Raw genomic sequence first — 25,201 nt, forward strand, 5'->3', positions numbered from 1 at the left:
AGGAGTATTAGCCTCCAAGCAAGGAAACAGAGCAGGGATAGGGGGATACTCACTTTAAATCACTCCAGTGTTAAATATGAGCAATACAAATATGGAGGTGGACATAGACACATGTAGGATTATAAGAGTAATGGCAGTCTGAAATATCTTGTGTCCATGTGGGAGGAGAACACCAGCAGAGTGAAATTAAGCACATATGGGCGATGGGATCAGTGCCCTACTCATACAGCTGTGGATATAAGCCACACAGCTAACTGTGCCTTTCAGTGGTGATTGCCATATACTTTGGTCAAGCCCCTTTCTATATTGAATTCGTGCCCGGAGGGTCTCTTAGAGGGCCTTATGATAATGACCTGAAGCCAGCATAAAAGTCAAGCTTTTGCACCCTCTCATTAACACATGCCTCCTCCACACAGCCTCCCAGGACCCTAAACAGTGATATCCCTGGGCTGGGGTCCCCGTGCAGGCGCTGCTGAGATGGCTGGGTGCAGGCAGGCATGTGTTTGCTCTGAGCCAGCTGAACCTTCCCTTATCTCTCTTTGCTGCCTTGCTGAAGCTTCTTTTCACGCTACTGTTCTCCCGAATATCAATGAGTGAAAACAAGGCATTGCCAGTGTTTCCGAGGGGAGAGACAGGGGCAACTCACGGCACCTCTCTTTTTGTCTCTCTTACTCCCTTTTTCCTTCTTTTCTTATACATTACCAGGTTTAAAGCACAGACTATACCCTACGATGTGTCTGACTGCGGGTGGTTTCTTCAGCATCCCTCTCCCCCAGTTCAGATCATATAATATAAACCCAGATAAACCCCTGTTTATCCTGAAGTCACCCCTGCCTGTGGGCAAAGGTGTCCCTGCTGACCAGCTCCACTTGTGATGTACTCACAGTTCACAGTGACCCGGACTTGCTTGACGTCTGCTGAAGCAACCTCGTTGGCAGCTTTGCATTCGTACTTGCCCGATTGCTCTCGCGTGATCCCTAGGATCTCCAGATACTCTTCCTCGCCTTCGAACTCTCTGCCTGGTAGGACAGAAAAATACAGATGGTGGCTCTGTTAGGCATCCAGATTTGGGAAGCCTTCTGCTTAATTGCTATGGAGGAACAATCACAATAGGGATTCTGCAAATACATAACAGTCATGAATGATTCTAAAGTTATTTCAAAAGCTGTATCAGCAAGATACTAACGTTTTATTTAGTTATGGAAAACTTGGGTTCTGGAAATCTGGAAAACCAAAGCCTTGCATCTCACAGGCTGTCCAGGCCAAGCAGCAAAATCTCTACCATGTAAGACCACAGTAGGTTCACTGGTGCGATGGCTGAGTACTGGGGACCAAAGGGCTGATTTAGGGCTAGCAGGGTCCTCAGATTTGGTGGTGTATTGTCAGCACCCTTTTCTCCACTGCAAAACTGAGAAAAATGCCTTTCTGTCTCTCAGAACAACCAGCACCCTGACATGCCATTGATCAGATCCCGTTAAATACAGCCGAACTGAGAAAAATAAAGTGTAAACTGATCTGCAGAGACCAATAATCATCACAAATCCCTGATCTACTGCACATACGTAATGACATATTTAAGCCCTGCTGCCTTGCTAAAGCAGTATTGAAAGCCGTGGCTTGAGCATTGGGGTTACAGTTGGAGGCAGGACTCAGGGGAGGGCTGTGGCCTTGCTTTTAATTCACTATGTGACCTTGGTGAGTCACTCCCTCGCTCTCCCTCTGTCAACTGCGGCTAATAGCCCCTCTCTCCCATCACCTCCTGGTCAGAGAAGGGCGATGAGGTTAACCCATGTAAAACACATTAGAATCGTTGCATGAAAAGTGCCAGGGAAGCGTGAAATATTAGGAATGGTATACCTACCCTATTCCTTCAGGAAGCAAAGTAAAGGCTCCTTCTGGAAAGAATCTGAACCACATTAACAGCAGTGTGAAGGGAGATGCTTCCCTCATCCGAGAGGGCTGCAAGCAATGGCCTGCAGCGTGCAAAGCCACAAGCCCCAGTTGCGTGCTTGTGTATGTTCAGAGAAAGCATCCCCCAGCCCTCAAAAGGCTTAAAGCCAGATTTCAAAGCAAAACAAGAAAAGGTCAGCTCACAAGGGCTCCCATTCAGGTTTCTCAGAGAGTGGTCAGGTTTTCCAAAGCAACTCTCTGCCCAAAAGACATTTTCAGCTTGATAGATGCCAAGCACTTCTGAAACCCTGCCCACTTTGTGTAAGTGTTTAGAGTTGTTCAATGGAGTTCAAACAGTGCCTGCGAGGACAGGGCTGTTGTCCTTGGCTCTGCGGCACTGTGTGGAAGCAGTGGGAAAGCCCCATCTCTGGAGCTCAGGCTGCAGTGAATCCCACCACACAGGCACAGGCTTGCTGCAGCACACTGGCCAGGTCAGGCTGGCTGCACACACTGGCGATGCCCACAGAGTGCATTTCCCTTCTTCATCAGAGGCAGGGACTCCAGCCACTTCAGAATCTGCTCACAACTCTGTCCCTTACACAAGTATTTTTGCCTTTTCTGTATTTTTTCTTTTCCCCAGGCAATTTTCAGAACCATTCTAGGGGAAAACCATCCCCTGTCACGGAGGCTCAGCATGAAAACAGCAGTGTACCTATTAAACTCATATAAAGACAATGTTTCCCCTCTCTTTCAGGGGGGCTATCCAGCAGTCCCTTTTCCAGCTCTTACCAGATGTTCAGGTGAGTGGAATTCTCATTGCTATATCTAAACCTCATAACTGTTGAGATGCAGTTCTTGCATCCCCTTACAGTCTGCCAAAGGGCTTTATTGCACAGCAGTAATGTATTTTACAGGGTAGGGAGGCAAAGTTGGCTCCTGATTCCCACCCAGTGCTCCAGGACATAGGTCTGTGCACTGGGGCTGGTGGAGTGTCAGTGCAGAAGGAAGCAGGGTGGGATTTTCACAGGTACTTTTATCGCTGCAACTCATGAATATTTTAAGGAATCTTAACCCTACTGGAAGGGACTTCAGTCAGCATTCAGCCAATTTCCCCAGCTTCAAGGCTGGACACATAGGTCATGTCAGGGAGACAGCCATCCTCTGCCCTGCAGCCGCTCCAGACAATCTGTTCCTGTGCTTTGCTGTCCTTACCACTGGAGCAGTTTCCCTGAAGTTTGACCCGAGTCTCCCTTGCTGCAATTTAAAGCTATTATTTTTGTCTTAGCCACTACAGACAAAAAGAACAAATCATTCCCTCCTTCTCTGCAATAGCCTTTTATCAACTTTTAAATCACTTATGTTCCTCCCTCAGTTGTCATCATTTTTTTCCCCTCCTTTCTCTCTTTGGCTGAACATTGCCAGGGTCTTTCAACCTTCCTCTGTAGGTGAGGTTTTTTTAGACCCTAGATCACTCTTGTTCCTTGCTTTTAGACCTCTCTGACAAGTTCACATTTTTCTGCAAGTGCAATACCCCAAACTGAACAGTTTTTCAGTGTTTCAGATGAGCTGTGTTTCAACAGTGTTTCAGATGAGCTGTTATCATGGCTGAACATAGGTGAAGGATTGCATTGTGACTTCTGCACCGTGCCGCTGTCTGTACAGCCAATATATTGTTCGTGTTCTTGCCAAAATATGATTCATTTTTGGTTGGGAACTCTTTTAATTCCCAGATCTTCTTATCACATATTGCTACCTGCTAATAATGCTCTCCGAAAATCCCACTCCCAATTTGAGCTGACAACCAACACTTCCCTCCTTTCACAGCAGGACTCCCAGTTGGTAGGTCAGCCAGTTGACTGGAAAGTTAATCAGACATCAGGGAAAGACTCACAAAGAAAAGGTTAAAATCTAATTTGCCTCTGCTTTGCAAATCGTTTGCTCTGTAGTTCTGCCTTGTTTATACACAGGGTTCATTCCAAGTGGGACTTGCTTCTCCTGCAATTTGCCCTTGTCACAAGACTGTCATCATAATGAAAAGAGGGTTGAGGGTGACTTAACCAGCTCTAATGGAGTGGCACCCTCATTAAGGGTGCTGTTAATTCTGTCTGTCAGAGAACCACATCAATGGAGCTCCAAAGTGTCTTACAAGGGTACATACTTTCCTAAGGGAAGATGTTTTTCGGCTTCTCCCCTGCATATGTACATGCACTTAAAGTCTAAATCATGCACCATCTCCAGCAGGAGAGCTTTGACAGCTATGGACAACCCTTCCCAAGACATAGAATCATAGCATGGTTTGGGTTGGAAAGGACCTTAAGATCATCTAGTTCCAATCCCCTGCCATGGGCCGGGACAACTCACACTAGACCATGTCACCCAAGACTGTGTCCAACCTGGCCTTGAACACTGCCAGGGATGGAGCATTCACCACTTCTTTGGGCACCTTGTGCCAGCGTCTCACCACCCTCACAGTGAAGAACTTCTTCCTTAGATCTAACCTGAACTTTCCCTGTTTAAGTTTGAACCCATCAGCCCTTGTCCTATTGCTACAGCCCCTGATGAAAAGTCCCTCCCCAGCATCCCTGTAGGCCCCCTTCAGATACTGGCTGTTATGAGGTCTCCATGCAGCCTTCTCTTCTCCAGGCTGAACAGCCCCAACTCTCTCAGCCTGTCTTCATACGGGAGGTGCTCCAGTCCCCATCATCCTTGTGACCCTTCTCTGGACTTGCTCCAACAGCTTCATGTCCTTTTAATGTTGAGGACACCAGAACTGCACACAATACTCCAAGTGAGGTCTCATGAGAGCAGAGTAGAGGGGCAGGATCACCTCCTTTGACCTGCTGGTCACACTTCTTTTGATGCAGCCCAGGATAAGATTGGTTTCTGGGCTGTGAGTGCACACTGAAGGCGGCTTACGTTCAGTTTCTCATCAACCAACACTCCCAAGTCCTTCTCCTCAGGGCTGCTCTGAATCTCTTCTCCACCCAACCTGTAGCAGTGCCTGGGATTGCCCTGACCCAGGTGTAGCACCTTGCACTTGGCTTGGTTGAACTTCGTGAGGTTGGCATTGGCCACCTCTCAAGCATGTCAAGGTCTCTCTGGGTGACATTCCTTCCCTCTAGTGTATCAACTGAACCACACTTCTTAGTGTCATTGACAAACTTGCTGAGCTGCTGGTTTGCACAGTGGAGCTCTCTGGGAATGAGTGGAAGGGAGGACTTCTGTTTCAAAGACCATGCCAAAGACATAAATAGGCCTATTCAGCTCCTCATTCCCCTACTCCAGGAGACACAAACAACCTTAACACTTCAAGGAAAGTTTCTGTGACAGTCTTTTGCTGAAACAGTAGTAGCACTATTCTTGTCCCTGCACTGGAGACCTGTTTCAACACTGGGCATCAACATCGTGCTATAAGACCTCAGCTACTCTCATGTGCAAGAAAGAAGCTTTTGCTTGCAGCCCTGTCCCCTCTAAGAGTACATTAACCATTTGTAACAAAAAGCATTTATGTGAAATTGGGGTGTCATAGTACAGATCAGGGAGAGGAAAGATGTATCACGGCGCGTTAGAAGAATGTCAGGTTGTGATATCTTGCACAGTGCTGTAGAGATGTTTTCACTAATTCACCTTGGCAGCCAGATTAGGTGAGTCATATTAACTCTAACCTCTAAGGCAAAAGCGGGGCAGGGGGAGCAGGAACAGAGCCTTATACATCGAGCAAATTTACCAATGTTTCTGCGCAGGAGCCAGCTTTGGCAGGGAGCTGATGGTTGTCACTATGCAGTTTATCAAAGCGGAGAGGGAGAAGCCTTGGACAATGCCCTTTGGTACCAATAACAATGAACACATTCTATTAGGCGAAGAGAGGGACTGCCAGCTCTTGGCAAGTGAGCCACTCCATTTCCATTAAGAGAAGACGTTTGCCTTGAGCATGTTATCGAGGGATGAAATCCTGACCCTACAGCCAGACCTTCCGCACTGACAAGGGTTGTCTCCTGGCCGCTTTGTCTGGTTCAGTACAACCCCTTCCTAGTGAGGGGCCTTCCAGGTGTCCTTAGGGGGGTGACTCATTGTGCAGCACAGCTCTTCTCATCCCAAAGCATCCTTTCCCAAAGCAACCTTCTTCCCTGCAGGTTTTTTGCCTTTCACATGTTCATAGCTAGCTTGGTTTGTTGCTGCAGCCCCATTAAACACTGTCTTGCCAAGCTGTAGCTCCTTAACTCTGCCCCAGTAAATCAGAAAGAGGAGCTTTCTGCTCTGAAGGCTGGAGATAGAGACTATGAGCCTTGGAGGCTTGACAATCAAACCAACAGGGAACGACCCCGAGCAGAGTGAGCCAGGCGCCTGCTGCTGTTCCGAGCTGGCAGAGCCCTTTCTGCAGAGGGATCTGCAGCAGGCGGCTTTGATGTGTGCAAGAGGAAGGCTTTGAAGGCCCGCTTGCCTCAGCCACATTTCCCATCCCCTGGCTTCCTAATTGGACACAGTAAAGTAAATAATGAACCCAAACAGCAAACCTGCTTGGCAATGCTAGCCTGCTGGCAAGAAGTCCCCCTCTCCCTCCACCCTTTGGAGATGGCCTTGTACAACCCTATGGGCTCTGTATATCATCCCCTGTTGACATACACACTTGCCTATGCTCTCTCTCTATGTATATATATATGTTTATATAAAGGTACATATTTTATATATTATGAGTTTTATATATATAAATCCCACTGTGTGTGCAGAAATGCAGACTTATGCACACACATATTTATGGGTCCTTCCCATCTCCACCTAAATGACCCCTTGCACTGCCACACACCATCACTCTTTCCTCAAAGGCTAAACTCTTCCTTTCTAGAAATGGCATACACCCGGATGAAATGCCAGTTGTATTGTGTGCAGACAGCTCTTTCAAGTAGGCAAGGGACCGACAATGCGTTCAGCCTCATGCTCTACCAGAGGGGCCTTTCTGTTCATGCCCTGGTTCCTTACATCTCCGCATGGGAAGCTAGTCTGTGGAGGTGGCAGCCACATTCTACAGTCCATAGAATCATAGAATGGTTTGGGTTGGAAAGGACCTTAAGATCACCCAGTTCCAACCCCCTGCCATGGGCAGGGATGCCTCACACTAGACCAGGTCACCCTATGCTCTGTCCAACCTGGCCTTGAACGCTGCCAGAGATGGATTCTGCTCTCCCCTCTTCTGTTTGTGCATCCAACACTGGGCTCCTTCTTGTGCAGAAATCCCTTTAGTTCTCCTTTATTTCTTTCTTTAATACTGTTGTGGTCTTAAACTAAGCTTAAGTTCAGACCCACTGAAAGAATCTGTTTGCATGTGGTATGTGGAGAAAGAGATCAGATACCCTGCGTCTGTGTTTGTTTTCCTTCCAAGCCTCTTTGTAGTTGTGGAGAAGGGAGAGCAGAAGGGGTTTTGCACCTTTGTTGGGCCCTCCTCTGCCTAAAACAAGATGTAAGGAGATAAAAAAGATTGCAAATCGATAAATGCCATTTGAAGTTTTTTTGTGTGCAGCAACTTCCAGTGTTGAAGTGCACTTTTTGTTCTCTCTGCACTCCCCATTTGTTGTTTAAGGGTTTGCTCACCTAGCTTTCTTCCTTTCCTCCTTCCCTCTGCACCTTACATTCCCTAAGAACAGGCTTCTGAAGGACAAAAATAGCTGAGGGAGCCTTTGACATAATTTTTTTGTTTTACCTCCAGCTGGGATCTTTATTTTTTTTTTTAATTCAGAACTTTGAAGCTCTCATTTATCAGCCTCTGTCTCTTCAGCCATCACAGATTCCAATGAGCTTGGCATTTTTTTTCCTGTCCCTTAGTTGAAGAGCCTTGTTTTTAGCAAAGAGATCAGTGGAGAGCAGCAGATGGTGGATGAGCAAAGGGAATGCTACAGCGAGGAGGGAAGGCAGAAAAACTAGTGTGGGGCATGGGATGTGGTGAGACTGGGGAAAGCTTGAGAGTGAGAGAAAAATGGATGGAGGATAAATAGAGGGGAGATGAAGAGAGGGACGGTGCTGGGAGAGAGAAATGCAAACACAGTGAGATTCTTCAGTGACTGAGACAAAGAGAAAATGGTAGTGAGATACTGCCAAAGAGAAACGCACTGAGACAGACAGGAGGCGAGACGGTGGCAAACAGAGAGATGTACGGCATGGAGAAAGGCACAGATGCCCCTTGTGTAAAGGGAGCCATGAAATAACAAGTGCCAGAGGGACAGGAACAGAGGGGTCACATGTAGCAAGGCAGTAATTACTCTGTTTAAGCAGCAAGGCACAGCAGGGTATTTATTGTTTAAGCTGGCCTCATGCCTCCCATGCCCTCAGGTCTGTAGCTATTACACATAAACCAAAAAACTAGTGCGGTGCCAGGGAGGGCTCTGTCCTGGCTCTGATTTCATGAATGAGAATGAGTCAGATCAGGAGGAAACACCCTGGCATGGTTTCCCCTGGCGTTCATGGGACCATGCTCGTCACCAATCTTATTTTCTCGTTACGTGCAAAGCTGGCTGCTGTGCCTCCCGAGCCAAGCACTGTGCTTGCGGTGCTCCGCAGCATGAGTGCCTGTTGGCATGGGCAGGGTTAAGAAAGACTGGGATTTTCATGGAGACTTTCCCCCCAGAGCCCATGCACCTAGCATGCAAATAAAACCTTCCAGGTTGAGAGAACCCTCCCCACACTGAACAACCATCTCTCTGCTCTCTCTCGAGGGACACCACAGACTACTTGGGATGACTCGCTATCACTGATGTCTCTGCCCAGGAGCTGGAAGGCAAGAGCTGACAGCTCAGACACAGCTTGCATCCTGGCCATGGGTGCTTGAAACAGCCACAGCAGGTCTGCAGCATCTCTGAATTTCCACTGCCTCTTCTCTCATATTCATAAATGACCACTAAAGGTCATCACACTCTCTCAAATACAGAGTGTGGGCACGGAATGGGTGTGCAATATACTGCTGCATCTCAGGAACTGATTAGATTTTCCATTCCAAATCCACATGAAAGAAAGGGAGCCACTCCCTGAAATAAAATCCAACCCTGCTCCAGGTCAAAGCCTTCTGTTCGACCAGTGGTTTTCTTTTGCTGTTTTCTGAACCAGAAGAAGGAACTAATGTTCTACCTCAGCTTGAGATATAATTTCAGAAAAATGATTTCATGACAAAGAAAATGACTTTTTTCAATTTTTTTCCCCCTAAATTACTTACTGAATTTAACCCAGATTTGCTAACTCTTTTTTAATGAACATAAACAGCATGTTTTGGATAGATGAATTGCTCTTGAACAAAACTTGGCTGTGATGCCAATGTGCAAAGTAAATTATGAACCATGAGGTAAATTTAGTTCATCTAATGTCACAGCTACAATATTATACTCCCTGAATGTTGCATGCCACAATGTCAGTTGTTATGACTATGCTACCAAAACATCAAACCTTCCTCCTACTGCCAAGAAAATGACATGTAAACACGAACAAATAAATAGTTGAGGTCTGCATCCCCCAAATTTCTGCCTTTTGGAAGTTACTTTATGACAATGTGAGGTAGGTTGTCAGCTAGATAAGTCACTGAGATTACACCAGATCTTTTGATGTCTTAAGAAGGCAGGAGTTGGTAAGTACTCAGGGATGAGGGTCCCATGTCGGAGCAGCTAGTAAAACAGGGGTTGAAAACAGGAGATCTGACAAGGAATCACATCCCAGGCACTGGGGTTATTTGGTGTGCACACACTGATGGCAGCACACCGATCCCTCGCTCCCAGCAGTGTGGTCAGGGAGCTGTGCCATCTGCCTCCACCACCTACCCAAAGAGGATGGGCCAGCGGCTGCCCCTGGCAAGAGGAACAGTTGAGGCAGGGGGAGCAGAATCAATCGGTGTTTGTTTCTCACTGTGTTAAGCTGATAGTTGATGCTTAGGACTAGATTTTCTTGCACGTCATGGAAACTTATGAAAGGCAATTAAAATACAACAGCAAGCAGCCAACCGTTACAGTCTGTGGTGACTCTGTCAGTCGGTTTCCTCTCATTAGGCCACATGTACTCCTTTCCCTTCAAATTCTCACATTTTGGACAAAACACGCTATCATCGTTACACCATTTGAAGATGAGATCTTCCTCACAGACCCAAGACCAAAGAAAAGAGCGACAGCAACAAGTCCCATTTGGGACAAGTTCCACAAGAAGCCTGGCTGAACCATCTCACTTCTGTCCAGCCAGTGAAGAGCAGGGATGGACTGCAATGCAGTACCTAGTTTAATTCCACAAAACATTATATCAGTCCCAGACCTTAGGGAAACCTCATGTGATGATGCTCAGTGGTGCCAACTATGCCTGTCTGTCTGTCTGGGAACTATAGGGTTGGTCTGTGCTTGGTGCCATCTTTAAAAATCCTTATTATGTTCCTTACAAGAGTCTTGTGTCTCCCATAGAGCAAGAAGTGCTCAACATACTCTTGTGCAAGAATCAAATGGCTCGCTTTCATAGACATCCATGAAAACGTTTCCCTGTTTTTAAAGATAATGGGTTTGTTCCCTTCTGTCTTATGTCCAATCATACTTCTTGGGATGAGGGAGTAAGAATGAACCCAGAACTTCAATCTAACTTAAAAATTTAAAAACAAATTAAAAAAGACCCCAGAGATTCAACTTAGTGTGTAGAATTCCATCCTTTCATGTTTGAAACCTGGGAGAAGGCTTGAGAAATTACAAATTGGCCCAGATTTACTTGAAATGGGAAAGAGCATAACCTTAGAAGCTTACATATTGCTGTGGCTCATTCTCTGCAAACTAGAGCCAAACATTTCATGGCCAGACCACACAGCCCCTCAATCTCCTGTGCTTCTGCAAGATGGCAATTCCTGTATCTCATCCCTGTTTTCAGTGAGGCTACTCTGAACACCAGGTTCACAACTAGCACCTAAAGACCGAGACGTCTGTATCAGCCTGGATGTTGCCACTGATCTTTTACACAGCTATAGTTTTCAACTGAGAAAATGAGGTCAAAGAGTTAAGCCACCCCTCGGCAAGATTTACCCTTTCAAAAACATGTCGGTGTGTTGTGATGCCTGGCGCCAATATTTGTATAGGTGGATTAGCTCCCTGAAAAAACATTCTGTTTGCTTTTCTGTTGGCCCCTCTCCTTGCTGCAGTGTTTCTCAATTAGATCCAGCACAGTGACTGCCTGACACCATCCCCTCTATCTGCTCCTAGTGGCAGGAGCAAAGGGGATATTCTCCAGGGAGCGCAACAAGGGGTCAGGAGATGAGGTTAAATGGCTGGGTTTAGGATTGAGCAGGCAGGAAGCACTGCCAGGTATTAAGGCAAGGATCACAGAGATTTTGAGGCAGGCTGGGGTGTGCTGGGAAGATATTATATGGGCTTACACACTGCAGGGACTTTTGATCAATTGGGCTGGCTCCTGTGATATTATCATCTGAGCTATCTGCAGTTGATTCATAGTGATAGTGGTCCAGATAAATGATTGCTTCAGTCCAGGATATTTAATTCCTATGCTGTTGGCCACTCCCTTGCTTTCCAAAGAATAAGGAGACTTGCAAGGCACTGCCTGTGAAGGAGAGGGAAGGAGCTTGCTCAGTGCCTAATATTGCAGCGTGTGCAGTCCTACAGGGGAGGCATGCAGAGAGGAAATACAGGCCCTGATTTTGAGCTCTTTTAGCTCCCTGGTGCAACATCTACCATTGCAGGTGCAGTTGCTGGTCACAAGCACTATTGCAAATCACAGCTGTGAGGCAGGGTGTCTCCACCAGGGATATAGAAAGAAGAGGGGGGGTCACCAGAAAGGGAGAAGGCAGAAAATGATGAGTAGAAGAAAGTCGTAAAGCAACTCCTTTCTGACTTCTTCCAGCTTACCCCATGGGGAGGGGTCTGAGGACAAACCAAAACCATATTTCATTGCCTTTGTCCCAACTTCTAATACTCTTTCTTGTGATGCTTACAGAAAGCTTCCAACAACTGTAACACTGCTTACATGAGAAGACCATGGCCAATCATGCCAATCAAAATTGAACTTCATTGGTCTTCACCACTCTGTATCCACCCGTTATTGTCATGGACAGGAATCCACTTACTTCTGCCCTCCCAACTCCCCAAACGCACGTGTCTAGCTCTGACAGGAGCCTCTATCTCCTACTGGAGCCAGAGGCAGCCCAAAGACCCAGGAAAGCATGGAAAGCCACCCATTTTATGTTGAGGACTCAGTGGCTGCTTTCTGCAGAGCTCCTGAAAAGGCAGGGATTTCTTCATTAGAGCGCCTTTGTGACTGCACACCAGTGAGAGTTCTACTGTAACTGAAACAGCAGTTGTTCCAACTAAACCAACACAGAACAGGCCACCTTAATCACCAGCATGATTTCATCTTCCTTGAGGAGAGAGAGGAAAGAAGAATCTCTGATAAAAGAGAGGGAAGAAGAGGAAATGTGCTGAGTCCATTTGCTCCTGGTTCCTCAATTTAGAGCACTAAGGGACGTCTCTCATCTCTCTGTAAAGATTAATGTGAGCTTCCGAGAGCATGTTTTATTAAACGGTTATATAATAATTAATGCTTGAAAGCAGGGTTTCCAAAAGCCACTAAATGCTTTAAAAGGACAAGACCCAGTGGCTTTCAATGGCATTTGTGCTTGCGAGTCACTCAGGTGCACTGGAAAGCTTCACCTCTACTCCCTTATTCAAATCAGTGCCTCATTTACTCCATCAGCATGACCTTGTCAGGCTACGTGGAAGAAACTGGGGGCAGAGGTGAAAAACCAGGAGCCCTCTAGGGAGAGGGTCCATGTTTCCTCAACCTTGGGTGGAGGGAGGGCCTGAGTGAGAAATCCATCAGCTGAGGAGCAAGTGCCCAGACACCAAGGACACGTGAGGAAATAACAGCAGGGTAATTCCTGTCCTGCCCCTCCCAAAGCCTGCAACAGGGAGGCACATCCATCCCTGAGATGAAGCATGCCGGCAGGCCAGGTAGAAATGCTGCTGGCAAGCTAGGAGGCCAGTGGGCCAAATCTTAATAGGAAAACAGCAGTGATTTGTCTCCACCACTATTTATGTTTCAAGCACATGACAGGCTGTCAGTGGAAGTGAGTGCTGCTGAATTTACTGTTCCTCCGATCTCTGCCACAGTTGCATGCTTGACAAGTTACTTCATTTGAAGGGCTAGGTGTTGGGCTGGACTTTCCTCCCCCATGCTTTCCTTCAATGAAAGCCACAAACCAACTGATTTTACACTGCAAACTCTTCCCCTTGGGGGCTATATTATCAGAGTGTGAGTTTAGAGGAGAGGAACGTTCTGGTGTATTCATTTTTAACCCTGATACACGCCAGCCATCTTCCAGGCCACTTCACTGCAGATGTGTGTCTGACAGGACACACACATGACTGAACCAAACTAATAATAGCTGGGTTGCAGGGCTCGGCATTTGGAGATGGAGAACGTGGGAGCATGCTGAGCACCAGTGAGTACCAGCAGGGCTTGTGGGTGAGAGCTGCCGAGCATCGTAAGCAGAGCAGTGCGAGAGCTCGTGGGGATGTGAGAGGAAACACAGGTAGGTGAAAAACTACACGGGAATTGCATGTGTGCATGTGTATGGGTAGTGGGAAAAATACACATGGACACACGGGTGTGGGACTGGAAGTATGAAGGAGCATTAAGATGAGGATGTGCACTGTCAGGCAGGGAGAGAGGGCAAGAGGATGAGTGCAGGGGGTGCCTGTGGTCTTGTATGTGGGCAGCAGAGCTGCGCATCACAGGGGAGAGAGTGCTTCTGCATTTCCTCTCTTTTCAGAGGACTGCAGTTCAGAGTATCATTTCTCTCTCTTGTCCCAAGTGTTGCTTGGTCCCTGCATCCATGCAGCCTCTTGCATGTCTGTGACAAAACACCTTTCGCAGGTGGGACAAGAGAAGAGACCTCATTAATGGTGAAAACCTATAAAGGCTGGTTTCAAACATTCCTGGAAAGGTGCAGAAGGGGAGTGAGGCTGCTGTTTGATGATGCGGGCCATAAGAAATGCCAGACCTTCCCTTTTATTTCCTAAGTTATCCTTATTCACTATAAACAGTTTGTTGAAGGGCTCTGGTCTCAGTTGTGTGGACGCTGCTCCCATCATGGGCAGCACCACATCTTCTCAAACGCTCTGACTCTCCTTTTGGCCACAGATACTAAGACAAGGTTGTCAGGAATATGGTGCTATGAAAGACAGCCAAAGGGGACTGGGCACATCCTCCTGCCCCAACCACTCCTTTCCTTTCTCCTGTACTGTTTTCTCCCACACATACTCTTGATCTCGTGCACAAGATCCTTTCACTTTGTTCTCTCATGTGCACTCAGTAAATTACACACGTGCATGCACACAAACACATACCCTTACACAGACTGCCATGCAGAAAGAGGACACATCCTCTTTTTTCCTGTCACAAGGGTGCAGGACGATTGCAATTCTCCACCAGCCCTTTAGGAATCTGCTCCGCTGGCTTTTCCAGTGGTGCGGGCCAGAGGCCCTTGTTCTGCAATTGTGCCACATAGTTTATGTGATTAAATATAGCATCTGCAGCTATATTAGCTGGGCTAATAGTGACAAGTGCTATCAATCCTCATACTTCAGTGAATAAACTGATCACCAGCTGGGGACAGAAATCTCCCCTTGTCTCTTATCAGCATAACATAGAAACTGCATGCCTTATGGCAGCTTCATGTCACCGTAGCACAGAACAAGGTTGCAAATAGGCCACTTCTCTTTCTCCGGGCAGTTTACAGTGCTGCAACACTGGGCTGTATTGACAGCAGCCATATTGACTGGCACCACAGTACCTAGCATCCCTCCTTTACTGCAGCACTTTCTCCTCTTTATCAGCTTTGCCACTAGAAGCATCTGCAATGGCTTGTCAATACTTTGTCCTCGCCCTGCTGATGTGTGGATCTCACTGACACAGACTGCCTCTTTAGAAACCCAAGAGTGGATGGAGGGAAACCGAGGGAGGTGGAGTTTGTGAGTTAGAGATTGACAGTTTCGGGTATCTTCTATTCTTTCTTTGCTTCACTGCTTTCCAAGCAACATAACAGACATTTTTATGAGCGGCTCATCCAAGGCTGCTCTAAATTTTACTGGGGGTGGGGGAGAAACATGGCAATCATGCCCTTCCATCTGGCCTCCAAGGACCAGGAATTCATCCACAGTAATCATCCATGCCCTGTGGATTGAGGTCCTCTGACACTTTTACTGGGTAATAGCCTCTCTTAATAATCCAGCCATCCAATCGAATTCCTTTTTATCACCTCTCCAATACCAGCACTCCATCTGAGCATTCTCTATGGGTGAGGACTTAGTGGAAAAAAAAATCCTGCCACTTCTGACCATAAGGTATTGAAATAATATATATACATATAAAGGGTTTCAAATCCCCTCTCCCCAGACACTTATTTCCTTATTTCTCAGCTGCTCTCAAAACTGCTGTCCTTGTATTTCTAAGTCTGGCATTCCAAATGGGATGCTGGGTTTGATTAAAACAACTTCCTGGCTTATAGGTTATGTCAATATCCTGGTGGGATTTTATGCCACTAATCTCAGCAGTCTGCAATCGCAGAGCAGTTGAAGGAGGGGAGGAATGTTAACTACATTAAAATGGCAGATTCACCTGCAGACTGTATTTTTTCCCTGCTTCAGGAGCAGAAGGTCCTGGATAATTTTCAGGTGGTATGAGTTTGCATATACAGGGGGATGCAACAAGCGGGAAGGAGAGGGAAGAAGAGAGAAGGGAGGAGAATGGAGAATAGGGAAAGAGCTGGCAAGACAACAACAAAAAAAACCACAAACAGCAGCATAAAAAAGATAGTTTGGAGGTACAAATCTTCAGAAGGATGGAAAAGAAAATAGATAAGGAAATGAGACACAGAGCATGAGATACATATGAAAGGTTGATTAAAAAAAGAGGTGGGGGGATGCAGAGAGTTAGGGCAAACAAGCAGAGCTCTGTGCAAGGTGAATCACCATGGGAAAGCAGTGGGGAACATAGTGTTGGCTGGGAATGCAAGCGGTAACTGAGGCTTGAGTCTTTCAGATATATTACAGTTATATTGATCTGTGGTAAACAATTTCCCTGCTTGCAGCCAATACAAGGCTGTTGGCAGTATCACTGGGGGTCTCAGACACTTAGATGGTATGTACACATGGACGGGACATACAAGGGGGAAGAGAGGAAGGTTCCCACGACCTTTGGAAGTGAGGGCTTGGGACAGAGTGAGAACATTGGGTGCTGACTCCTCCTCCTTACTTTCTGCCTGCTTCATCTCATTAAAGGCAGATAAAACACACCATGAACTACCATCCCAATTCTAGACAAACAAGTGCTTTCATTACTACCTTCTCAAATACAGAGAAGTCGTTTAGATGGTGTCAGTTAATAAAATGCTCCATGTTATGAGACAGCCTGTGATTCATGGAGGAAAGAAACACTGTGAGCCTCTCCAGTCGCTCCTCGCTGGGGTCATTTGGAGTTTCAGCTCCCTCACTTGCAAATCTGTTCTGGCACGCAAAGGCTCCTCATGTATTTGAGCTGCCTTAGCTTGTCATGCAGTGCAGGGAGGGAGCCTGTAAGCAGTGAGGGGATGGGGATGAAGCCCAACCTGCTGGAGACCACAGGTCTGCTCCTAATGCAACATGAGAAATGGCCTTGCTGCTCTGTGACCTCCTGAACACGCAGCCTGCCCAAAGAGGCTCTCATCTGTCCTATGTAATGGGAAGGCTGAGGTCTGCTATGAGGGGAAAGAGATCTCCACTCAGATCTGAAAAATCCTGGTTTCTTGTACAGCCCTCTCCTCTTCCAGCTGGAGGCACTTACAGGGAGTCATGGGAGAGAGTTAGAGGAATAAGAAACTGAAATACCTATTCAGGTATTTCTTCACTTCATGCAAAAGCCTTCCTGAGCTCTTTCCAAATATAAATTTTCTGAAGGTGACATATATATATTCTGGATTTGAACCTCCTTGGAACATTTAAGTGTGCTGCCCCTGGCAGCATGCTGTGTTAACTCATGTACCCCTTGCTTAATGATTCAGAGATTTTACTGCTTTAACTTGGAGCAGGTACCGAGTTGGAAGCAGGAAGGTTTGACTCCCCATCTGTGTTTCTGTACACGCAGTCATCCACAAAAGTGGTTGATTTCTGCACTAGCCCAAAGGCAAGCCTGGCTTTTTCAATAAGAAAAAAAAGAAAGAATAGACAGTTAGGAGCCCTCAGGGAGACAGAGATGGGTTAATGCTGGCAGAAAGTATCTAGCACTGCTTAGACTCCTAAGGAGGGAGATGGTCCTGCTTCTCTTTCTAGGTGCGAGCACTGCTCTCACCTGCTCTGCAATGCCCATCACAAGCCTTGTGATCTGGGACAGGAACACGGGCTGTCAAGATTCTCACCTATATTCTCTTGTCTGTTTTCTGCATGGCAGCTATGGAAGTGCTAGCTGCCTTTCCAGTTCCAAGACTGCAGTCTGGTTGATAGATTAAATCTCAGTTTAGGCAAGAGTCTTTCCAGGGAGTGAGCCTGCAGAAATTCCTACTGAGTTTTCTCAGGAGAAATGCAGTCTAAGTTAGATTCAGACTAATAGCCTAACACTTGTTTCTCTCTAAAAGCAGAAAATGCCCAAGGCATTTTTCCTGTGCTTGTGCGAAGACACTGATCACAAACCTGTATACAGCATCACATTCTGGGTTCTTTCTGCAGGGAAAATTCGTTAAGCAAAGTCATATGCATACACCCAGCAAAAAAGGCACGAGATGAAAAATGACTGTGTGCAGAGGGAACAGTCACAGCTGTTTCAACTTAGAGACAAGAAATTGTATTTCAAAGAGAATACAGGAGTTTTCCCCTTTGAGAAAGTTATTAACCAGAATTCGCTATAAGCCCCACTGCATTTATATGTTCCTAAACTGAAGAGCCCTGATAGAGATTATACTGCATTCTGCAGGGTTTTGCCCTGCCAAGAGGAGCTCACAAGCCTCAGGCATTGCCATCCCACAGGTCTAAATCACCTCTCCTGCTTTTTGACCCACCACCCCCCTGCTTCCAGTTTCTCAGACATTTTTTCCCTTCTTAAGTTCACATACCTATTTTGTCTTTTCACTTCTTTCTTCTGCCCTCTCTCCCTCCTCTTTTCCCCTATTATTCTCCTTTTTATCTTCCAACTCTTTTCTCCTTCTACTCATATTATCTGTCTAAAAGACTGAAACCTGACCGTAACTCAGTTGAGCTATTGCAACAACAGAAAACATTCATGGAGGAATAGTGTATTGGAGAAACATCTAGGAGAAGAGTTCTTATACTTGCAGCTTTGTTTTGCTTTTATAGTTGTCTGTCACATGGCAAATGCACTTGGCAATTGCTCCAAGAGAGATGATGCCATATCATACCACATCACTTTACTTATGGAAGCCGGGCTGCTGGAAATTCCCTTGAATATGACCTATTGAAGATGGGTTTGGTTTGAACTGATGAAGGCCTGTGTCTATTTGTACTTTAGGGCCCTGGTGGAAAGTTCATGGCTATGTATATTAGCTTTCATGCTTAGGACATTTATCAAGAAAGAAAGAAAACAACTTTAGATATCATGGTGGTGTGAAAGAGGCAGTAAAAAGTAGAGAGAGGTCAATTCTGCAGTCCCATGCATACCTGCTCTTTAAATTGTGAAGTTTGATGTAGTGTGGAACATACATCTGTGTATGATCCATACACAGAACATTACATTAACAAGGAAGCAAGAAGCTTCAGGAGGTGGTGCTTTATCCATGAAGGAAAAACAATAAATCAAGGAGTTATATAAATAAAGGACACTATCTTCTTGTTGAAGGAAAGACAGTTGCCTGGGTGGACCACTGCTCTTTTTCTGGCCTTAGACTGCTCTTAGACGTGTCCTCTGTGTCCTGTTGCTTTCCACTTCTGTCTCACAGCGTCTCCACACACACTTTTCTATACATATATTTATGTGTGGTCAACTTTATATAACAAAATTTGTATGCAGCAGCCCGGAAATGAAAGTATAACAAGCACTGCAAAACTGATATACTCCTCATTAAAAAGAGAAAAACCTTCCTTCACCAAGTATGACCTAGTGTCTGTATCTCCCTTTTGGACAATATATACTGTGCTGTACATACAATGGAAGCAATAAAGAAGCCATTATGTAAAATAAAACCAGGCTTCCTAGTAGGGCAGTGAGTGTTTGGCATGCAGTCATTGATTTAAACATCAGCCAAACAGGTAATGATTAAAAGATGAGAAAATGCCTGGTCTCACTCAAGAGCCCAATCAACACATTGCAAAAACCTTCCACAGCCTTTGCACAATAATTCTCTGCCTAACTCCTTCTAAGTCCAAGGTGCAGGGGGCGGAAGCATTTGATCCTGCTGCCCAAAACCTTCCCATTTGGAAAACAAAAGGCTTCGGTTTCCAATATTTTCAGCCTTGTCCTTTCCCTAGCACATGAGCCATGGTATAAATTAACGAAGAGCTTGGTCTTCTACAGCAAGCAATGGTCAGTATCCACACCAACAGAGGGAGGGTCTAGTCTAGGACAAAAGCAGCAGCAAAAGCATCTGTTATTTAGTACAATAAAAGCAGCCTTCTTCTGTTTCCATTGCATGTTCCTACCTCAACTGATACTCCTGATACTCCTGATATCCTGAAATACCTCCATGAGCCCATAGGCCTCTCTATAGCCAACCCTCAACCCAGTGTTAAACAAGCTTGTGCTGAACCACTCAGGGTGTTGAGGCTGAACAAAAACAAATTGGGAAAAAGGCAGCATACTGGAGACAATCTTTAGAGTGAGCATTTTATGAGCCCGACATGGAAATAACTGAGCATCTCACTGATTTGTACAATGCTGCTTCTCTTTCATTTCACTTGCTTTTAACCAGCTGACTGAACTGTCCCAGGAGACTCCCTGATTCGGGGTTCATCTCCACGCAGCTCTTCCTGTCCATCTCCTCTTAGTAACCAGCCTTTCTCTTCCAATTCCCTCAGAATGAATAAGAATATCTCTGCAGGGAAAAGTCATCTTTCTCTGCAATCCCCAGTTTAATACCCTGACATAGCATCAATATCTTGCTGCTACCTCTTCCTTTTAATTAAGTTCTACCTCTGCCTTTTATGCTCCTTCTTTTCAAGTTGTACAGTTTTTCCTCTTCTCTCTGCCTTGCTTCACCCTTCCTGGTGGGGTTTGGTTGGTTTTTTTCCCCTTTTCCCTTTCCTCCTCTCCTGGAAACTTGCCAGCCATACAGCAGAAGGGAGCACACCGAGAAAGGTTAGGCAAACACAACATTATGATCAGAATCAGCAACATATTGCTCATTAAACATTTAAAATCAACAGTTGCTGGCTTGATCTGCCAATACTGTGAGAAATGCCAGTTTTAGCTCAAGGTGCCTCTCGTTTCCAGAATGGCTTTATTTATGATGTGGGAGCTGGTGGCTGCGAGAACAAAACCCTACCTCCAGCGGCCAACAACACCCAAGCTACAGGAGGCTCTATGGGAAGTTCCCCAGCGAGCACCAATCGCTTCTGCCTCCGCGTCGCCCCCGCTGCTTTCCAGAAACAAATGGATGTGTAAGAGCACAGAAATGTGTTTGCGGGAGATAAATTATTTATCTGAAATTTACTGTTGTGAAGTCAGCGTAATTCTCAAATCCGCAGACATATTTTATGTGCTGATAGGATGTTTCAAACAGGGGCTTTTGGACTCGTTTCTTCCCTCCTCCTGCAAGTATTAACACAATAATGCCTCACCTGGAAAAGAAAAGAGCTGGTGCTGAAGCTGGGAAAGCAAGCGGATAATATGCTTATAGTTCTGTGGTTTGTGTCCCAGTAAAGTTGTGTTTCTTGATAAACAAATCGGCGTAACAGTCCTTCCACTTCCCCTCCCTCCAATCTCTGTGATATTTGCCTGTATTTTTTCTCCCTAGTTGCAATGTTGATTCATTTGGTAGGTGGAAAAGACAAGCTTTATATCATATCAGGTATAAACATTACTACTATGGGCAAAGCCCAGAGCCCTCCTTCTCTGCCAGTGTCCTCCCTTCTGCCCTGCAGCAGTCCTTGCTCTCCCAAACCAGGTCAGAGACAGATCGGTCCTATATCCTATGCCATAGCCACAAGCCTACCACTACACGGGCACTCTCCTTTCTTCTGCTGGCTTCTGGGACATTTCTGCATTGACCAAGGCTCATCAAATGTCATGTTCTTTTAGGGATCTCTTGTACAGAACAGGGTCTCTAAAACCATGCACTGACAATCTCCCAAACTGAGATTCCTTCTTCCCAGAAAATAATTTTGTAGAATTTTTGCCAATTATTCGGAAGAGAACAGAGCGATTCACTCTGAACTGTACTTGTTTGAAACATGAAGACTGTCCTCTGCTAAGGCAGGAGTATACAGGTCAGTTATAAACCACACAGTTCATGTATCAGATAATCACCCCAACATTTCTGATAAGCTCTTGCCCACCGAGCAATAACAAGTCCCACAGATGCTCACAGGTACGCTTCACTTGAAGTCAGTCAGAATGGGGATGAATATGGCCCGGCCATGTCTTCCCCTTTGTTCTGCACAAGTGTATTTAAACCAGTACATGCTCAAAGAGAAGCCAATGGCTTGCTCAAGGCTCTAGTAAATCCGAAAGCAGTAAAGACTGCAGTTTTCCAGGCTATAAGTGAGTATTTGTGAGAAATCAGATGGAATGCTTCCAGCAATCCAGACTTCCTGCAGAGAAGTCCCAAAAGCTCCTCACTTTAACAATAATTCCATAAGTAGATGCACTCCCCCACCTGCCACTTAAGAAGCCTAATCACATACCAGCTCCTCCGTTAAAGCTGGCCACTGCACAGCAAAGGGGAAGTTGGCAGTCATTTTCACTGAAACATGGCCTAAGCATCTTGAAAAGCTGCCGCTAGAGTTTTCACAGGGAAAAGAGAAAACAAGAGTCCTTTTGATTTAAAACCAGTTACTCTCCTCCTTGCATCTGGCATCATTTTGTTTGTTACTCCAAACACCTGACCTATGGTCAGACAAAACATGCTGGATTTTCACTGATAGGAGCAAATCTTTGCTGTTGCTGCAAATGGCTAGTTTTGTGTGCTGTTTAGTATTGAGTGGGAAGGATGGAGCCCCTCTCCCCACCCTTCCTGAGCTAATGGCCAGCCGCTGCTGCCGACAGGTCAGCCCGAAAGACCATACTCTTACACTTACATCCTCTGACAGCAATTGAGGGTGAAAAATTGCTGCTGCATTAACCCAGATACTGAGCAACCACCGGAGATCTCGGACTACAGCCCCATTATGGTACAGCCCCATGGACCCAGACAGACCTGGACCACACCTGACAAGTGATCCTCAAAGAGTGGGGCTGGCTGTGACCCACCTACTCATCTTAAATAGAAAGTGTCCACATTAACCAAGATCAGAAAGTGTCAATGGGTCGCACTCCAGCTTTCTGGGCCAGAACTGCATCAGAACAGCCCTATTTCTTCATCAGAGACACCAAAACAAAGCAGCAGCAGGTTTTGTTATCCAGCTGATGACTTGACTAACGACTTGCAAAAATACACCTAAACCCAAAAGCAACCCAAACCCTTCTGTAATGAGAGCACAGGTGATCTAAGCTCTAGGTGTGCCAGATAATTTAAACAGAAACAAAGCAAGTCCAGATTTCTACACGTAGTACCGTGACCTGAGGACTGAAGTGAGAGCAGCCCCACACAACAGCAGTACGTCCTTGCTAGAAAGCCAGCAGTGGCAAAATGGTCTGCTCACCTTGCAGTATAGTCGTTGGTTTGCGTGGTCCAATGATTTAACCATTTGATTGTCTGGAATCATTGGCCTAAAATGAGTGTTCAATAAATTTGATCCTCTGTTAGGCCAGGAAGCTTCCCCAAGTCCCCCTGGCTTACAGCAGCCAGCAGACCCTCGTGCTCCAATGCAATGCTGCGCTGCAAAGCTGTATTGGAGTCACGAGCATCTCACAACCTTCCTCCAAGAGGGTTTGCTGAGGGCTTGATTCACCAAGCCACAGCTCTTCATAGATGCCTTCTTTAGCTGAACAAGGCATGATAGTTGTGAAAGGTTAACTTTTCATTCTTCTAGCCAAAGTGATGCTATACCCATTCTCTGGCCAGCGTTCTCATACAATGTCGAGAGTGTTGTGTTTCTGTCAGTGTAGGCAGATTCATAGTAAAGTAAAAATAAGTCAGTCATGTGCACCTCTGTCACAGGGTCAATTTTAACATTACACCTTCGGTTAAATGGGTACAACTTCCTCATGTAGCCGAGACCCAAGTTGCCTTTTTAAGAATAGGTAGCACACCAAAAAGCTATTTTCTTATGAGAAACCCCAGAAATAAGTTTCAGGCCTCAGAGAGAAGGATTAATTTGCTAGTAATGAAAGTGACACACAGGGAAAATGTAAAATCAATCTTGTGTTTAAAGGCAGAACAACACTGGCTCCACTTCCATTTTTTTTCCCTCTCTCCCCTTCATTTCCCCTCCTTTCCCCATAGTGGCTTGTTACCACTGAGCATACATTATGCACATTACCCACCAGCCTCTGCTCTGTTTAAATTAAAAAAGGAAACGGCGTTTTTAATCAATCTATTTGCACTCTTCTGCCACAACTCACAAAAGCAGTTTGATTTCTTTTCATGGCTCTCAAGAGAGCCAAACACAGACGACTAAAAAACCACTGTGAACTAGTCATAATAATAGCAATAGTAGCAATAATAATAGTGACACCCCACACCCCCCCAAGAAAGAAAGACTGTAATGGAAAGGAGAGGGACAGTTAACCAGTCCTTGAGTGAAACACAGATTACATAAAGAATAACAGGTCAAAGTTAACCAAACCTCAGTAATCTGGCTTGTTCTGACCTTGGACATCTCTCCCACCAACAGCTAAGATTAACTGCGAAGCAACAGAGAGACTTTTGAAGCCTTTAAATATCAGATTGACTGTCTGCACCTTTTTGCCAATTCCTGGCAGTTCTGCTACATGCACATTGGGAAATGAAGTTGTTCCCAGGAATTCAGGCCCTATCTTGGGTTTCATACACTCTACGGTTCAAACGCAAAATTAAAAATAGCAGAGAAATGTTCAGCTGATTTTGCCCATAATGAATCACAGCCATAATTAATTTTACCCTAGGGAGTGCTAATTCTTTCCTTCTTTCTCCAGTAATGCAACAGGAAGAAAAGCAGACCATCACTTAACAAGACTATCATGCTGAGAACTCCTGCTCAGTTTTCTATTCGTAAACAATTTTACACAATGAAAAACCTTTATCTTTCTCTTTCTTCTGTAGATGAAAACAAGAACAATCTACCCAAGAAGGAGTATTGAAACAGAACCAGGATCTCCCCATTGCTGGACCCCTAACAGGAGGAGACTTGTAGCTACAGAAGAAGGTTCCTTGCTCCAGATGCTCATCTGCCTCCTCCACTATCCTAAGGTGGCACCCCACTTCTACATCTGAAACACTTTGCATGATCTATATACCAACCTAGGGCAGCTACTGCTAGATGTATGTACATACTTTATGCTTCCAGACCTTAAATATTCCCCGAGCCTCCTGCGTTTTAGATTCCTGGACTTAGTGTTCCAGCGGTAGAGATCCTGCCAACACGGTGATATGTCTTTCTGCTCCAACTCGGATACATAACTTGTCCCTTTCGGCCATATCAAAGACATACACGGTACATTAACGCTAAATTATATTCACAGTTCAAACTGTGAAAAAGATTTACTATTCAAAGAAGTAAAGCCAGGGACCATATCCAAGATACAAATCTAGATGCTAGTTCAAAACTGAAATATGCAAGTATTTTGGGTTGTCAACACCTTAGGGTTGGGTTTATACTTATCTTTAACCAAAATACTGCCATTTCCCCCTGCAGCTTTAAAAATAGAAGAAAAGTAGGAAAGATACTGGTTATCTTCCTAATTGCTTCTTTGTAGCAGCCATCTGCATAGGAAATAATGCTGGGATTTGCCATGGGCTTTAAGAGAATTAGATGCTCTCTATGCACAGAAAGTCACTGGCTCTGGATGGCTAACTGCATTAGGCTATCTGGAAAATCCCAGCTAAGCAGCAACTCTCAGCAGTGCTGGGAAAGGGAAATGAGAAAGAGTACAACAGTGTAACAGTACCACTAAAAAGCAGTGACTGCCCCCAGTATTGGCAGGTCCTCCTTGAACTTGAGGAAGCACCATTTCAGAAGCAGCAAGAGAATGGATGGGCAGGGTGGGTGCAACACACACAAGCGCATCACAAGATATCTCCCAA

General features: G+C 45.6%; 1 protein-coding gene across 3 annotated transcripts in view; it reads right to left on the bottom strand.

Annotated features, from left to right (window-relative positions):
• Window positions 1-25,201, bottom strand: part of LSAMP (limbic system associated membrane protein) — a 981,054-nt gene that overhangs the window by 26,380 nt on the left and 929,473 nt on the right. For all 3 annotated transcript variants that reach the window (XM_030471710.1, XM_030471711.1, XM_030471709.1), the window contains one exon: window positions 885-1,019. In XM_030471710.1, the coding sequence (XP_030327570.1) occupies window positions 885-1,019 (135 nt within the window). The remainder of the gene's footprint in view (window positions 1-884; window positions 1,020-25,201) is intronic.

The sequence above is a fragment of the Strigops habroptila genome, chromosome 2 (assembly GCF_004027225.2).
Source record: "Strigops habroptila isolate Jane chromosome 2, bStrHab1.2.pri, whole genome shotgun sequence".
NCBI lineage: Eukaryota > Metazoa > Chordata > Aves > Psittaciformes > Psittacidae > Strigops > Strigops habroptila.